At 50.8% G+C, this 16,101-nt stretch overlaps 1 protein-coding gene across 1 annotated transcript in view; it reads right to left on the bottom strand.

The window, feature by feature from the left end:
- Window positions 1-2,015: 2,015 nt before the first annotated feature.
- The window catches only part of KSR1 (kinase suppressor of ras 1), a 48,033-nt gene continuing 33,947 nt past the window's right edge, over window positions 2,016-16,101 (bottom strand). Inside the window, 18 exon segments of the mRNA XM_030962841.1 lie at window positions 2,016-4,597; window positions 6,953-7,086; window positions 7,417-7,552; window positions 7,827-7,958; window positions 8,363-8,496; window positions 8,746-8,842; window positions 8,928-9,307; window positions 9,417-9,462; window positions 10,137-10,191; window positions 10,739-10,780; window positions 11,946-12,114; window positions 12,393-12,499; window positions 12,608-12,669; window positions 13,242-13,325; window positions 13,479-13,539; window positions 15,294-15,298; window positions 15,522-15,624; window positions 15,627-15,923. Of these exon segments, the coding sequence (XP_030818701.1) occupies window positions 4,519-4,597; window positions 6,953-7,086; window positions 7,417-7,552; window positions 7,827-7,958; window positions 8,363-8,496; window positions 8,746-8,842; window positions 8,928-9,307; window positions 9,417-9,462; window positions 10,137-10,191; window positions 10,739-10,780; window positions 11,946-12,114; window positions 12,393-12,499; window positions 12,608-12,669; window positions 13,242-13,325; window positions 13,479-13,539; window positions 15,294-15,298; window positions 15,522-15,624; window positions 15,627-15,923 (2,123 nt within the window). The 3' untranslated portion in view covers window positions 2,016-4,518.

The following is a 16,101-nucleotide window of genomic DNA, read 5'->3' as shown; positions in this document are numbered from 1 at the left end:
GCTTCAGGACAGCCCTCAGCCCCTGGAACTGGGCTGGGTTACTGAGGTGGTTGTGCACCTCGCTGGGCTGGGACTGGACTGGGAGTTAGATTAACACTTTCTGAAGCAATTAGTGTCTTGTTTCATTGACATTTAAGCCAAATTTATATGGCTTTAAGTGAATGCAGCATCCAGAGCAGGCCGTGTGCCCAGGGCACTGAGGTGCAGACAGACCTTGCTCTTAGCCTCGTTCTGTACCTGGTTTTGGGTGCTGGTAAAACCCCAGGAGCTGGGCTGAACTGGGGCAGCTGGGAGAGTCCTGGCTGGCAGCACAGAGCACTGCTGGCTGCCCTCCACCCCTGAGTGCACAGGGTGCATTCCTGGGCTTTGGGGAGCAGTCTGACATTGGGATATACTTGGACCCTGATTTTCATAACACTATTGACTGAAGGAAAAGGAAGGGAACGTGTGGACAGAGTCCATGAGTGCAGGGAAGTGAGAGAAGGTTGGGCCCTGCATCAGGGAAATGCAGGAAAGCTGGAGGCTGATAGGGACAGGCAGGGGCTGGGGGATGAGGGATGGTTAAGGCTCGTTAGGGACACCTGAGGCTCGTTAGGGACACCTGAGGTTAGGGACACCTGAGGATCACAAGAGCCAGCAAAGGTCTGTGGGGCAGGGTCTGGCAGATGCTGCTTGTGTTGGGGTGATGTGCAAGGCTGTGGAGCTCTGGGCCCTGGAGACAGTGAGAGCAGGTAGGTGAAAGGCTTTTTCTTCTCCTTGGTGTTTTGGTAATGCTGTGTTACATTGTCCATGTGCAGAGGGGTTCTGTCTGCCCAGTAACCCTGCTGGGAGCCAGGGCTGGAGCTGCTGCCTCGGCTGGGAGGAGCAGGCTGACCTCTGAGGCTGAGGCCAGACGTGGTGTGTCCAGCTTTGCCAGATCCTGCTGCAGTCAGTTCATTTGTAGCCTGAGCTGTGCTTTGTGAGTTGTTATTTGGTGTCTCCTTTGAGTGAACCCCCGTTTCTGTGGCTGCTCTGGGATATTTTGCTGTTGAGCACCCAGCTGGGCTGGCGAAATGTTCCTGTTGGGTGTGGGGGTTTTGGATGCCATCGGGTGTTGCAGTGCAGCTGGCAGGGGCTGGAAATGCTCCCTTTGTGCTGGGCTTGTCTCTGTTGGGGGGTGTGTGCTGGCTGCTCCTGTTCCTGTTTGCTGTGGCTCTCCCAGGGCAGAGGGACCCCGATGCTGGTGCCTCCTGGGGCAGTTCTGGGGTACAACTCTGAGCAGGGAAACATCAAACTGCTCCAGTCACAGCCAGGGCAGAGCCTTTGTGCTGGGGGACTGGAGTTTGCGTGCTTTGGTTTGTTAAATGAAACATCTCTGCCCTTAAAATATAATTGAGAATTAAATTTATTATTTCTTATTCTTTATAAAAGACAACAAAGCTCAACTTATCTTAAGCTTTTTATTGCTTGCATGTGAGATGTAGATAAGATGGATGAGATGTAAAACTGTGCTTTTATGATGCCCTGGCCCATTCCTGGCAGGACGGCACAAAGCCGCCGTTATTCCCAGCACAGAGCTGCTGGCAGCAGCAGAACTTTCCTGGGATTAATTAACACCCGGTAATTGCCCTCCAGTGGGGAGAGCCCGGTCTGTCTGGCAGAGCTCTGCCCCACTGCAGGTGGTGGCAGGACCTTGAGCAAAGGACAGAGAAGGTGCTGGGGGGCCCAGAATGGCCTCAAGTGCTGCTCTTGGGAGGGAAGCAGCTTCTTAAACAGTTCAGTGCTTCAAGAAAACTCCGTGGTGGTTGTGTTACCCATTTAATAATGTGACTCATCATATCTGGGAGGGAAAGCTTTGGTAGTTGCAGGGGGAGATCACCTGGTGTCCCTCAGGGAATGGGCAGGCAGCAGAGGGGGTGGAGGAGCTGCTGTGCTGGGGGGGTCTCCGTGGGACTCTGCTCCTGGTATGGTTCAGCTACAGTCAGTGGGAGGGAGAGGTCAAACCAGGACTCAGTAACACTTGCTTTATCCAGACCAAAGATTTATTCACTGAAAAGATTCCTACATATCCAGAATTCCAGTAGCATAGAATGCACTCTTTTTTTTTCTTTTTCTTTTCCTTTTTTTTTTCTGGTTGCATAAACTAATACAGAAACTGTTGTTAATTCTAACAGTTTGTAATTAATTTAATAGCAATTCTGGAAGACACTCAGTTCATAGAAAATATAAAAAAAAAATTTGTACTGTACAAAGTTTACATCACATTTGAAAAGAAAACGTGTCCACGTTCACCATGTAACGACCATTTACATTCACTACTGACATGTGGCTCCTGTAGCAGCATTGCACAGCATTGTCACATTGACAGCTCCACGGGGCAGGACGTGTGACACAAACACAACCCAGGGACAGCTTGGTGTGCGGGGCTGGGGCAGCTCTGTGGCCCCAAGCTCTGTGCCCAGAGCCCGGCTGGGCTCGGCCAGGTGCCCCTGGCTGACCAAAACTAAACCACCCACAGAGGCTGACCAAAACTAAATCACTCACTGAGGCTGGCCAAAACTAAACCACTCACTGAGGCTGGCCAAAACAAAACCCCCCCACAGACACTGTCAGCCTCTCCTCTGGCTGTGCTGGGGCAGAGGATGAGCTTCGTGTTCAGGGCAATTTATGGGTGTCCCACACAGCACCCAGGTCAGGCTGGATCCCAATCCCCCTGTTAAGGGCAGGCTATGAACAACCCCCTGTGCCAGGACTCGGCACATGCCACAGAGTCCAACACCCTGACCCAGGGCAGGGCAGGACACAAAGGGCTCCACAGACAGGGCCTGCCCTGCACAGGAGGGACCAAGGCTCATTCTGGGGCTGCAAGGAGCCAGGGCCCGTGCACAGCCAGGCCACTGATCCCACACAGAACACTCTGGGTGTCCCAGCTCTCAGGGCCTGCTTTATGCACCCAAAACAGGACACCCTGAGGCTGCTGCTGCCCTCGACACCGACTGAGCTAAGGGCCAGTCTGCACCCAGCAGCAGCTCCTGCCCTTCCCTCCCTAAGGCAGGGCTCCAGCCCAGGGGCAGCACCTTTCTTCCCTGCTTTGGGTTTGTGTTATGCTGCTCTTAATTAAGCAGCACTGGGGGGAAAACAACTTCTGCTTCAGGCTGCTGACACGCCATTAGCGAGAACAGCAGAGCCCGAGAGGGACAGGGTTCAGGACAGCGCTGCAGTGCCTGGCCATGCTAAACCCATTTCTCTTTTTGATCTGAGACACATTTAAAAAGTCTTTGTCAACACTTGTAAGAGGCTACAGTGGACTTGCACACAGGACTGAGGCTCTCTGCTCAACAGAACTCAGGTTTTGTGCCACTTAGTTCCTCACACAAGGCAGCCAAACTGAGGGCTGGTGCTTTGGCTGCTCAGAGATCTGGGAGCTCCCCCTGAGCCTCAGGGATGGGAAAGGGGAGCCTCTGGTAATGGGGCCTGCAGCTGATTTCCAAGGGGGATGACGCATGTCGCCTCCATAACCTCCACACTGTGCACTCGAGGAGGAGGAGGTGGGTTTTGGTTTTAAAACTAACCTCTGAAACAAGTCTGAGGTCAGGGGTTGGGGTCAGGCAGAACCTCCAGGCCCAGATATTGCCTTCTTGGTTACAAGATTTGTTATTCTTAAAGGTTTTTTTCCTCAAAGCAACTGCTTTGGTCCTATGTTTCTCAAACAGAGAATTTGCAAGCTCAAACGTGGCCAACTGTAGGCAGTGGCAACCCTCTGTGTGTGTGTGCAGGGACGCTGCAGCTCTGTGCATCAAGGCCTTAGTTAATGCATTATTTATGGACAGCTTTTCCCTTGTCCTGTTTCTCTTGCCTTTTCCTGCACTCAAACTTGTGTCTGAACCAAAAGAAGAATTTGGTCCCTGTGCAGAGCTGTAACAACTCATGAGTTTATTTTTTAAGGCCAGCAATTCTTAATTACTCTGGGATTGTATGAGAAGGAGCAGGTTTTAGTGTGAGTTCTGTGGAGAAGAGCACTTGAGTCACTGAGAGCCAGCCCCCACGGCCAGACACTCCACCTGCAGCAGCTCTGTTCTGCTGTAGCCCAATTCAGGGTGAGCCAGAGCTGGAGCAGCCCTGCTGGAACAATGGGTGGTCTGGGCAATGCCAGTGCAGCAGGCTGGGCTCTGCCTTCAGGAGGGAGCTGACTCTGGAAGGCAACACCTGCAGGAGCGACGTCGCTGTTCCACTGCTGGGACCCCGCTCTGAGGGCAGAGAGTGGCTCCTGCTGACCACGGACACAAGGAGGGAACAGGAACAGCTCAGCTCCTCAGTGCTATTTGAGAATGGCTGTTTTCAACTTGATTCACTGTTTATTATGTTTAAAAAAATATAGTTCACACAAAAGTATCATGTAAACATTGTTAAATAGCTGCTGGTGCTCAGGCAGGACACAGGGCTGAGCTGATGGTCCTTCAGCCTCGGCGTGGAGCAGCCAGGGAGGGTTTCTGGTGCTGTGTGGGAGCAGGCAGCCAGCATGGTCACAATGACACCGGCCTACAGCTTTGGATTACTCGGCTCCAGGATTCCCAAGCCAAATCTTTCAAAACGCAGGACAACTTTGCTACTGTTAATGCTGCAGAGAGTGGGGAGGGAGAGGAGAAGGGAGGGGGACACAGTTACTGATGATTCATCTTACAAAGCTACTGCCCTATCACAGGAGCTGCAGTGAGTTTGGTTCTGCTCTTGCATCACTTCAGTTCACCCAAGAGATGCTCAAGTAACTCAGCAGCAAACACATGAAGTTATTCATGCAAACATTATCACTGGGAAGAAACTGCACAATCTGATTTGCCCAGGGGGGAGGAGCAGGAAGTTTTCCCAGGTCTCTGCCATGGGTAGAAGCCTGACACTGGTTTTCAGTGGGCACTTGCTTCTCTTGAAGTAGAAGGGAAGGAAAAACTGTCAGAATTTTCTTTGTAAGAGAAAGGGGAATTTTGACAAGGTACATGAACAGGCTAAGAAACCCCAACAGAACAAACCCAAATCCATTTGCTCCTCCCCAGGCCCTACAAACATATAAAGGGGTCTCTCCCCTTGCTCTCACACTGCTGGCAGAGCCAGAAGCACTTTCAGCTCAGAGCTTTCCTGAGGAGGCTCAGGGAATGATGTGGGAGCTTGTCCTCAGGCAGCAGAAACCCCCTTGGTGTGTGCTCTCCTCTGTCCCTGTCCTCTCCCCTCCAAATCAATGAAGAAAGACCTTTTCTAGAAGGCACATGTTTGCTGTGGTAGCTGTGACCCTGCCAAGGCCCTACATCGAGTCCTTCTGCTGCCCAGCGATGTAAACAGAAGCAAACTGTTAACATTCTGAGGCCTGGATCTGCAAGGGGAGGAGCTGAAGGCTGCTCTTGCTTTCCTCCTCCTTCACACAGCTTTGTAGCTGATCCCAGCTGACCCACATGGACCTGCCCCAGACACTGCCCCAGCCTGGTTCTCAGTGGGCACAGGACCCTCAGCTGCTCCAAGCAGAGCAAGGACCATCCTTCCTTCCACTCAAGAACTGACTCTGGCTGCAGTGCTGGCTCTGTGCCTGAGGGAGAACCGGCCTGGCCTCAGCTCCTGCTGGTTTGCAGCGCAAGGGCTGTGACGATGTCCCTGTCACCTGCAGGCACAGAGGGACACAGCCCCAGAGGGGCTCGGGGCCTCGCGGACACGCAGGGGTGCAGCAGTTTGGGGACAGCCCTGAGCTGCAGGCAGGACAGGCACCCTGCCCTGTGTGCACCTGCTCGGGCCGAGCGGCCCCGTGCCCTGCCCAGAGGAGTCTCAGCTGCCGTGGCACAGGAGCCCGGTGTTAGCCAGGAGGGTCTCGCAGACAGGAGTGGTTATTGAAGCTACAGCCCACACCAAGCCAAAGGCAGACAGGAGAACTCGGATAAAGTGTTGATTATGTCCGTGGGTTAATTTCGTGGTTTGTTTTTGCTTTTTTAATGGAAGGTGATTGTCCAAGTTGCCGGTTAGGATACGACACATGGAAGCATGCAAGGTGGAGCCCGTTATTGCACCAGTAGCTACAACCTACAAAGAAATATGGGAGGGAAGGGAAAAAGACACCATGAGAGTTAGTTTTCAGTTATTTAAAGCAAGCCCTTGAGAACTACACACTGTACAGCTTCGCCCAGGCTGCAGCAGGGGTTAGTGCAGTGTGTGAAAGGATCTGGGTGAGGTGGGGGGAGCTCCACTGCTCAGTGCATGTTCTTTGTGTGAGGGTGAGGCCAGAGTCTGGGGGAAGCCTTCTGCAGTTTAAAGTTGTTGGACATCACTGGTGTGTCAGGGATCCAGTACAAATGGGGGGGAAATTGCACAGGAGAAGTGGCAGAATTTTCAACCAAAACTCCAAAGCCCCCACACCCAGCAGAGACCAAACTGCCACGACCGTTCCTGTGTCAAGAGTTTGGGTGGTTCTGATCACGTGTTGCAGAAAGAGGGTGAAGGATTATAGGAAGGGAAGGGGTGGGTTAAACATCAGAACAAAGAGAAAGTAAATATGAGCAGTTGAGGAGATGAAAAGAAACACTGAGCCAAGGCCTGGTGAATGGGCACTGGGCACAGTCTGTGGCCTCAAACCCACGCAGTCTGAACCACTTCAGAGGCAAACAGTTCCTGGGTCCTTCCCCTCCTCAGGCAGCACTGCCATTACCATCACTGGGGAAGTTCTGACTACTCTGGGGTCAGTGTGGGCCCTTCCCAATGCTCTTGTGGATATTCTCTGACACAAACAGGGGTTCAGTCAGCTGCTGGAGGGAGGTGAATATGGTGAAGTAGGAAACAAACTGTCTGAGGCTCATGGCTTAGTCACATCATTTCCCAGGAAGCAGAGGAGCAGCGCTCCCACCCTGCCAGATCTGACAGCCCCAGGAAAGCAAATAAAGCTCAGAAATCACGGTTAGCAAATTGCATGGCATCAGTGTTGTGACCAGCAGCAGGTACTCACTCAGCAGACTTCCAGAAGTGCCCTGGGTGGGAGAGCCGGCGGTTCAGTTTTGGCAGTTTTTCAAGCATTTCCATGAGGACAGTGAAGCTGGGCCTCTCGCTGAGGTCAAAGGCCCAGCAGGCCGAGAGGATTTCCTGCAGAGGACAGTGGTGGCTCACTCATTATCTCAGTTCATGGGTCAACTGTGCAGACCAGAAAACTGTCAGAGCACTGGGATGTGTGTGAGCCCAGGCAGACACTGCTCACAGGGGGCCTGGACACTGTCAGAGCCCAAGAGTGTCCCGTGCTGGGGATGTTCACTTCTGCACCACAGTTACAGGCACAGGCTAAACCTATCCCATTCTCATCTGTTCTCTTTCCTGCCCTTTCTCTTTCGAGTTCTGAGTATAATAACTCTCTGGAAGCAGCCCCCTCTGTGCCTGACGAGCAGCTGTATGAGGGGCTCCTGCAGCTGAGGTACTTACATTGACCTCTTTGCCCAGGCTGACAGTGGCAAGGACTTGTCTCACTCCCTCTCCGCTGCCGATCTGCCAGATGAGAGCCTCTGCAGGCTGGGTCCTGAAGGGCCACTCCCGTGCCTGCAGCTCGTACCACACGGTCCTGCAACGCCAACACACGGGTCAGGCCTCTGCTGCTCCTGACAGACAAAGTACCCAATGCTGGCACTGTTCCAGCTGCTTCAGCTGAGCTCTGGGAGGCGCCTAAGGCTGTGCAGCAAACCCCGTCCACCCATGACTTTTGGAATAGGTGAGGAAAATGTGTCCCAGCTGGAATCCTGACTCTGAGAGAAGGGGAGCGCTGACTGGAAGGCTTAGGCCAGGAGCCAGTCTCACTTAGCAAGCTCTCGTGGTACTCCTGGGTGTTCCTTTCTTACCCAAAGGCATAGATATCTGCAGCTTTGGAGAAAGGCAGCTTGTCTTCATCTTTCCCTGGGGCCATCTCACGGACAATCTCAGGGGCCAGGTAGCACAACCAGTCATGAGGCAGCTTCAGCTCATTCTCCCTCCTGAGTCCAAAAGAAAGAAGCAGGACTAAAACACTGGTGTGGAGGCCATATCTGTGCTGCACCTGATGCTTTGGCTTTATTTACTCCAATGTTTTTGGTGATGTTTTGTTTCTAATTTTCTTGCCATGCTAACAAATAGGCACGTGTCAGCCTGACACTCACAGCTCCTTCCTGGCCTTAAGGTCTTGTTTGTTCTGTACTCTGAGTCTTAATCCAAACTCTCTAGCTGTGCTACTGCAACTGTAGGAAGAACTCCGCTAAAAAGGAAAACAAAGCAAACATGCTCAACGCAAACTGAGTGTGTACTAAACCAATGGATGCTTCTTGTGCACTGCAGGAAATGTTTCCCTATGTGACCATTTGTCATTCCAGAGCTGGAACCAAGCGCTGAAACCTCCGCTTACCTTCCTTCCTGAACCACACCCGAAATTCCAAATAATCCAAAGTCGGTGATCACAACTTTCCCATTGTCATAGAAGACATTTTTGGATTTCAGATCCTTATGTACAATCCCCTTTGCGTGGAGATACCCCATGCCCTGGGAAACACAGCAGAGATGGAAATGTTTTTGGGGTTTTATTATTTCCAAGCATACCCTGCTTTCTAACACATTCCCCCTTCCTAACTCCAGTGTCAGGGATTAGTTGTAACTGGGGGCAGGGCCCCTGTGGGATTTGTGCAGGAAGGTGTGGGGAGAGGCTGAGGGAGCAGCTCCCAGTCCTGTGTATAGCTCTGAGCTCTGGCTGAGGCCCTACCCAATGGCTCTCTTGGCATAACAAGCTCTTACCTTAATGATCTCCTGTGCTATCTGCCTGGTTTTGTTGATGTCCAGGGAGATCTTGGGGTCCCTCACAAAGGAGTGCAGCGTCCTTCCTTTGCAGAAGCTACAGGAAATGTTTATATAAGAGAACATTAGCTAGCTCTACAATACATATCCAGTAGAACCAATAGAAAGATCTCTCTCCTTACCTGGTAATGATTGCTAGGTGAGGGGGGTTCATGCAGGCTCCCATGAACAGCACCACGTTCTCATGCCGGGTCTGCCTGTAGTTCATCACCTCCTTCTTGAAGAGCTTGAGGTGATCCTGGTTGTTGCCGTCGATCTCCAGCAGCCTGATGGCCACCTCCCCGTGCCACTTGCCCTTGTAGACCTTGCCCCAGCGGCCCTGGCCGATGGGGTCCCCCAGCTGGATCTGCTCGAAGGGGATGTCCCACTCCTGCAGGTACACGCTGGTCTGGCTGGGTTTGCGGTAGATCATCCCCTGCAGGTGCGGCCGCCGGTTGGGCAAATCTTCCACCTCATCCTCGTCGTCCTCGGGCTCCGACTTACCCGCCTCTGCTTCCTCCACCTGTCCCCAGCAAGGGAAGGGAAAGGTGTGCTCGCAGTCCCTTGGGGTGGCAGAGCAGCCCAGCAGCACAGGCTGCTCCAGAGACCTCCGGGGCAAACCACAAACCCACCTGTGCTTCCCGTGCGCCTCCGCCCGTGCCCGGCTGCTGGGCAGCGCTGCAACAGAAACAGTGAGAACAGTTGGGCATCACTGGGGAATGGGGGCCTCTGCTGCCATTAGGGAGCAGAAGAAGCCAATACAGAACAGATCCCGACAGTTACAGAAGCAGAGAAAAATACAATTCCTGCTCCATGTAAAAGAGAAGGACTCTAAGCTCACTTTGGCAAATGAGGGACAAAGATTGGAAGTGGTTCTTGATAATTAAGTGGCAGGAATTGATTTGGCAGTGGCATGGCTCTGATATTATTACACTGTGTTCCAGGAATAGATGCTCCCATTCCTACCCCTGAAACACCTGCAGTGGAGCAGCTGGCAATGCAGGCTGGAAGCTTTTCCATGCCCTGCAATTGGGATCCTGAAAGAGCTGTTTGTTTGCAGCTCAGTGTGCTGTGCCCTTCAAGGTACAGAACTCCAACTTTGTTTCATCTGACCCTTCACACAACCAGGACTAGATATTAAAGGCTTGGACTCCTTAGTGTGCCATTTAGAGTTAAGTGTCATATTCAGCTTTATAAAACTGGCAATACCAGCATCACCCTCACTGACTAAAGTTACCCTGGGAATTCTCGGGTGTTAAATCTGGTTTTGGCCATAACACAGCACTTCTGGGCTGACTTGAGGATTACCAGGTAAATGCTGTGCAAATGAAAAGATTTAAAACTCTACTTACTTAGTGTCTGCAGCAGTTTCTGGAAGCTGTGCTGTTTGTGCAGGACTGGGAATTTCTGGGAAAGTAGAAACAGTTATGATTCATCTTCTACACTTAAATCTCCTATAGACTGCAAGTTTTAACACTGCAATAGCAAATATTTGCTTCTTGTTTAGGAATTATAAACTCGACCACAGACAAAGTGATTTTATTCTTTTACTGATTTAAAACTATGCTCATCTCTCCTATGATCAACCTGCCTGCAGGTTGGCTGAGCCCAGTCCTCTTCCATTTACCCCACATATCTGTAAAATCCTTTTGGCCAGGCACAGAGCCATAAAAGTGAGTCTTTAGAAAGGAGGAACATGGATGTGAATAGAATCCCATAGCAGGAAACAAATGTTCTACAGCTAAATATTCAAAGTTCCATCTCAATACATAAATCACACCTCAGATTAGGGGGAGAGAGGCCTGAGTACACACTGAGGTAAGAGAAAGTCTGGATTGTTTTAGACAGGTTTTTGAAAGCAGAATGATTGTCCTTGGGCAGCATGCAGAGGTTTACAAACAAGTTATGTTTTGGCAGTAGAAGTTGGTTAGTAGAATTAAAACAATCAACTCACCTGGGAAGACAAACTGTTGTCTATGCTGAAGGTAGTAGGCAGCTTTTTAATTAATTGGGGTTTTGTAAAAAACGAACAGCAAAAAAAAAAAAAAGGAGAAAAAAAAAAAACAAAACAACACAAACAAGTTAGAGGATGGATCATCAGAGAGTGCCTCATGTGCATACAATGAATTAGTCCCAGGTCACTGCTGGGAACAGATTAGTGGATTATCAGCCTGCTGGGGGGAATTTCAGCACATGCATTTTGGGAGGGCCCTGACAGATGACAGGTATCACACACAAGCTGTGCCACCTCTTTCAAACAGCCTGGTGGGCAAAGGGAGAGCCCAGGAATGTGCAAGGCAGGCCCACATCAGGTGTGATGTGATGTGCTCTCGTGTCTCAGCTTCGCAGAGGTGCCCCCACAGAAGCTGAAGCTCATGAACCATCTGCCTTTTTTATTTTTTCAGTGAATCTGAGCAGTTTGTCCCAATGCAAAGTAGCTGCAGTGGAATCCTTACACTGAACTGCCTCTGGTCCTTTTTAGCAGGCTCAAACAGCAACTTGAATTCACAGGTCAGAAGCTGATGCAAAATTCAGCAGTGTTGAAGGCCAGATGTAGTAGCTACTGAGCACCATGTGACTTCAAGTCAAAGGAATTCCATTTATTCTCACTGTTTAGATCTTTGCCCTTGTCAGAGATACTTGCCCCTCTCAGCTCTGGTTAAAGCTGCACACTGGGGCTCTCAGTCCATAGAGCATGAAGGGTAAACTTCTCTCTACCAGTTATGCCTGACAGTGGTTTAAAAGTTGGTGTTGATTGTGGGTTATATTTTGGAAAGGTTTGGTAAGGTAATTCATTCCAGTTCTCACTTTTACAGCCTGCTCCAGCAAGCACCTCCCTCCTGACTGAAAGCCCCTGGTGAGCACACTTTGCAGGCAGCATGCATTGTACAGCACAAAGGGGAAAGGAGGGGAAAAATAGCTTTTTTCTTCAGTCCTTCTCCAAAAAGGAAAAGGAGAAACATTCCTCAATAGTCTGTTTCCTGCAAAGATATCTTGCTGATACCCTTTAAGAATTTGTAAGGAATACATTTTCATTCTATCAGATAATAAGATACAGTTTTACACCTTGTTTAAGGCACGACCATGTATTCAGACACCCACAAGTCCCTGTGAATTCCTGGTCAGCCTCTTGCAGAGCCTGCTGGCAGGGAGCAGTTTACCTGGGAAGTTGAACCGCCCATCCCTCTGGCCCATGGGGGACGCGTTGGGCGGCGGCGTCGCACTGGGAGGGTTGGAAGACTGGAAAGGTGCTGGAGAAGAGGGAGTGGATGAGGTTGTAGAAGAAGGATTGCTGCTGGAGTCCAGGTGGTTTATTGCTGGTGGATGCTCCTGCAAAGCAGGGAAAGACACTCGTGAGAGAACAATAAAGAGAAAGGAGGAGTTCCCCTGTGTCTGCTGCACAACAAACAGAGGGAACTTGTTCCCAGGCTTAATCGTGGCATTGCTGTGCTGAATAAGCACCTGGAGCTCTGCACAACCCCCGTTTTACAGGGACAAAATGTCTCATATCCAAGTCTTGCAAAGTGAAAGCTCTCCAACCAGTGAGATCCAACCTCTCCCTACTGCAGCTCCCCAGGGACTCTGGACATGCCTCAGCCACCTCATACCTTTTTAGTTAGTGCTTTGGGGAGAGTTCCAAACTGGGGTTCTGTGGGTCTGTCTACTGGATTATTGATATCAGATGGGACAGACTCTGTTCTTCTTATTTTTGTTACTGAAAAACAGTTTGGAGAAGGGAGAGAAACAGCTTTAATGAGACTTTTTATTCTTTCCATACCATCAATTACATTGAAGTGCCTAGAATTTGTAGAAAATTACTCACTGGGAAGGAAGGATATTCTACAAGCAGGTGCCTCTTTAGTACATTTGTTGTGACATTTTAATCTGAAAGATAACCATTACATGTTAAATAGCAACTTGTTCTTTCCCAAAAAGAAGAAGCCTACCCTTAATTTGTAATTCTTATGCTAATCTCAGAAGGAGTTCTGGAATGCTCAGCCCCAGAGCACCAGGCATTCGTATGGAGAATTCTATTATTCAAGCTAATGAAACCACAAACATATCTTAGCATCTGATTTATTTTTAATAGAGTTACTTTCACTGACTCTCAGCCAGCAACCATGAAGTAGTAAAATCTCAGTCCTCTGGACTAACAAGCCTGAGAGAGAAACAAAAATTAATATCCTGGCTGTTATTTAGGGATCTAGCTCCCACTACAAGATTTGCCCAGGATGAGGTAGGAAGCCTGTGGCAAGGAAACAAATTTGGTTCATTCACGTGTCAGGCTGCCACCTTCAAGTGTGAGTTGTGCCAGGAGTATCCCTTTGCCAGGTCAGAAGGACTGAAAAAATGATGCCACTGCCAAAAGTGCATCACATCAAGAGAGAGGAGTTACTGCAGGCTGTGGTGAGTCCAGTTCCAGGCTGTTCTGAAGGAGACCATCCCCGTGTGCTCACCTGCAGTACTTACACTTCACCCCGAACATCATGTTCTTCTGGCACACTTGGCAAATCTGAGATAACCAGGACTTTGTAGAGAACCTGCCAGAGACAAGAGAGGGAAAACTGACGTTAGCTGATGCCTGAGGGAAAACGAACATCTGTAGGTAGCTGAACTTGGCAGTGAGACACGAGACCCGACTCCAAACCCATCTCAGGGTCCTGTGCCACCACAGCCCTGCCTGGGCTGCTCACCTGTGAGTCACAGCCAGGCCAAAGTCTCTTCGTACCGTCTGGGGGGATCCCTGGGAGAGCTCTGATGGAGGACAAGAGGAAGGTTTAGGGAAGCATTGCTGACATGTGCTCACCACCCTGCACAGAAACTGAGCAGTCACTGCCCCAGGTCAGCACCTCCAGCCATGAGGAGTCACAGGAACATAGCTCAGACTGATTTGCCCCCTGTGAAGTTGCTCTTGTATTTGTTTCCATATGATTGGATAAATCATGATGTTTTACATTTAAGGATTACAGAAGTCCATCTCATCAGGTCTAAGCCATTCTTAAAGTGGAAAGTCAGACTTTACTCCCAACTGGTTTACCACAAATGCCATCACCCAGTTTTCCTGCAGTGTCAGTAGATTTCAGAATATTCTATTTCACTGAAAATTATCTCAATTTTCTAGACAGGGCCAGCATGACCCAGAAGAATGAAAACATACATGTGAGCTCACCTAACTTTCTGCTAAGTGCAGAAAGTAAGATCTAGACTTCCAAATGCCAAACCAGCATGCCAGTGGTTAGAGCACATAATTTCCTGAAAACTCTCCAATACTCAGAATTCTGGCATCATTTCTTGAACGAAATCTACAGAAATATTGCACATCTGAGGCAAACCCCAATGTGCAAGTGTCAGTACAGCAGCAGGGCTGGCTCAGAGCCAGTCTCCTCACTTGACCATAGATGGCACCACAGTCTTTTTTATCATTAGTCCAGGGAGCTCCTGAGGCATCTGTGATCCTCAGCCTCTTGGAAAAGGCTGGAATGGCTAGCTGCTGTTCCTAGAAATGCTGCTGGCCTAGTGTGGCCATCCAAACAATCCCAGCACAGCAGTAAAGAAGGCTGTGAACATCGGGTCAGATGGTTAAATCCTCACTGAATGAATATCAACCAGTCTGGGATTGTCCAGGACTCACCAGAGCCCACAGCAGACACTTCTCCCCAGCCAACAGGTCTATATGAAGAGGAGCACCAAAATCCTTCATTTCTGTTTGAGTTTATTCTAATGCCTTTTTCATTTATCACAGTAATTATCTCACTCTCCCCAGAGAAATGCTTAGATTTCTGCTGGCACTTTCATTTTACAATCTTTCTATTTCTGAAAGTAATTCCTCAGATTTTTGTTTTAAATGGCATTAGCTATATGTGCAGTTCTTGGACTTTCATACATGCTTTTAATACCCAGATACTTTTGGACACTTTCCAAGCTGCTCCAATCTCTCTCCATTAGCTTCCAAGGTTACAGGTGGTGTCTGGGACACACCTCAGGATGGCCAGAACTCCCAGTGGCCCTGGAGAAACCCAGTCCTGCTCCTGCCAGCCATCACCCACATGAACAGACTCCTCAGCACACAGGGAACACCCCACATTCCAATACCTGCTGCAGCTTCCTCAGAAAGCTGCACACAAGTGTCTTAACTTCACTGCAGAGACACTGGGCAATGCATATCCAAAGCCACTAAATGGCTTGATGTGAAATTCCTGCACCAAGAGGCATCTGTGCCAGCTGTCTGGCACATATGGTCATAGATAAGCACCCCCTGGCTTTAACCCTTGAAACATCAGTATTCCTTTGCCTTGCTTGTGTCATCCTAGAAAATACCAGGTGCAACCAAGGAAAACCCTGTGGTTCTGTGGCAGGCCAAGCTCCTGCTCAATTAAGAGAAGCTCTGGGATAGGAGGGCCAGTGGAGAACCTCCAGAGGCTGCCCAGGGATGGCCAACAGGGAGCTGACAAGCACAGGTTCTTCTCTCTCAGCAAGGCACGGCAGACACCCCTGTGAGAATCTCTTACCGAACCTAGAAAGAAGAAAAGATATATATTTTTAGGCACCGATACTCCTGTGACAGGTACACACTTTGCTAGAGCAGGAACTGCTGCCTGCAGCATGTGCTGTCAGGTTTACTGACACCTCTGGCTTTGCACAGGCTCCTGAGGTTGCTGCATTGCCAGTATTTTCCTGCCTACCTAGGGCAGCCTTTGCCGGGGAGAGCCCCAGCTCCATTCTGGGAGGAAACTTACTTTATTGGAGGAACTTCGTCTATCCTGTTGCCCAGCTGAGACTCGTGGGACTTGCTCCTGGTGAGGGTGGGGAAGTTGGGCAGCAGCTGGAACACCTTGCGGCAGGGGGCGGCGGCGTCCGCGGCGGCTTCAGGCGGTGCCGGCGCTTGGGCTGCGGCGTGGCCGGGGGGGTGACGGTGATGCTGTGCGGGGTCCGGGGCCTGCCCCCGGCCGCGGGCAGCGCCAGCGGCTCCAGCAGGGCCTCTGCCGAGGGACAGGGCTCGCAGGGCGGGGCGGCGGGCACGGAGCGCGGCTGGCTGCCCTTGGCCGGGGCGCACGGGGAGCAGGCGGGGTCCGGCTGCGAGCAGGAGCTGTCCCGGCGCTCGGGGAGGGCCAGCGGCACATCGTCCCTCGGCTCCCCTCCTGTCCAAGGGAGCAGCGTTAGTGCCGGCCGGCAGCGAGGGCACTGCGGGCACCGCGCCCGGGCTGCTCGGGGCTCCGGGCACGGCTCTGGGTGCCCGTTTCACCTGGCAATGATCTCCCCTGAGCCTCAGCAGGGCCCCAGGCTGCGAAAACTCAGCACAGAGCCTGATCTGAGCTT

The sequence above is a fragment of the Camarhynchus parvulus genome, chromosome 19 (assembly GCF_901933205.1).
Source record: "Camarhynchus parvulus chromosome 19, STF_HiC, whole genome shotgun sequence".
Classification (NCBI taxonomy): Eukaryota; Metazoa; Chordata; class Aves; order Passeriformes; family Thraupidae; genus Camarhynchus; species Camarhynchus parvulus.
This window is presented reverse-complemented; position numbering and strand designations above follow the sequence as displayed.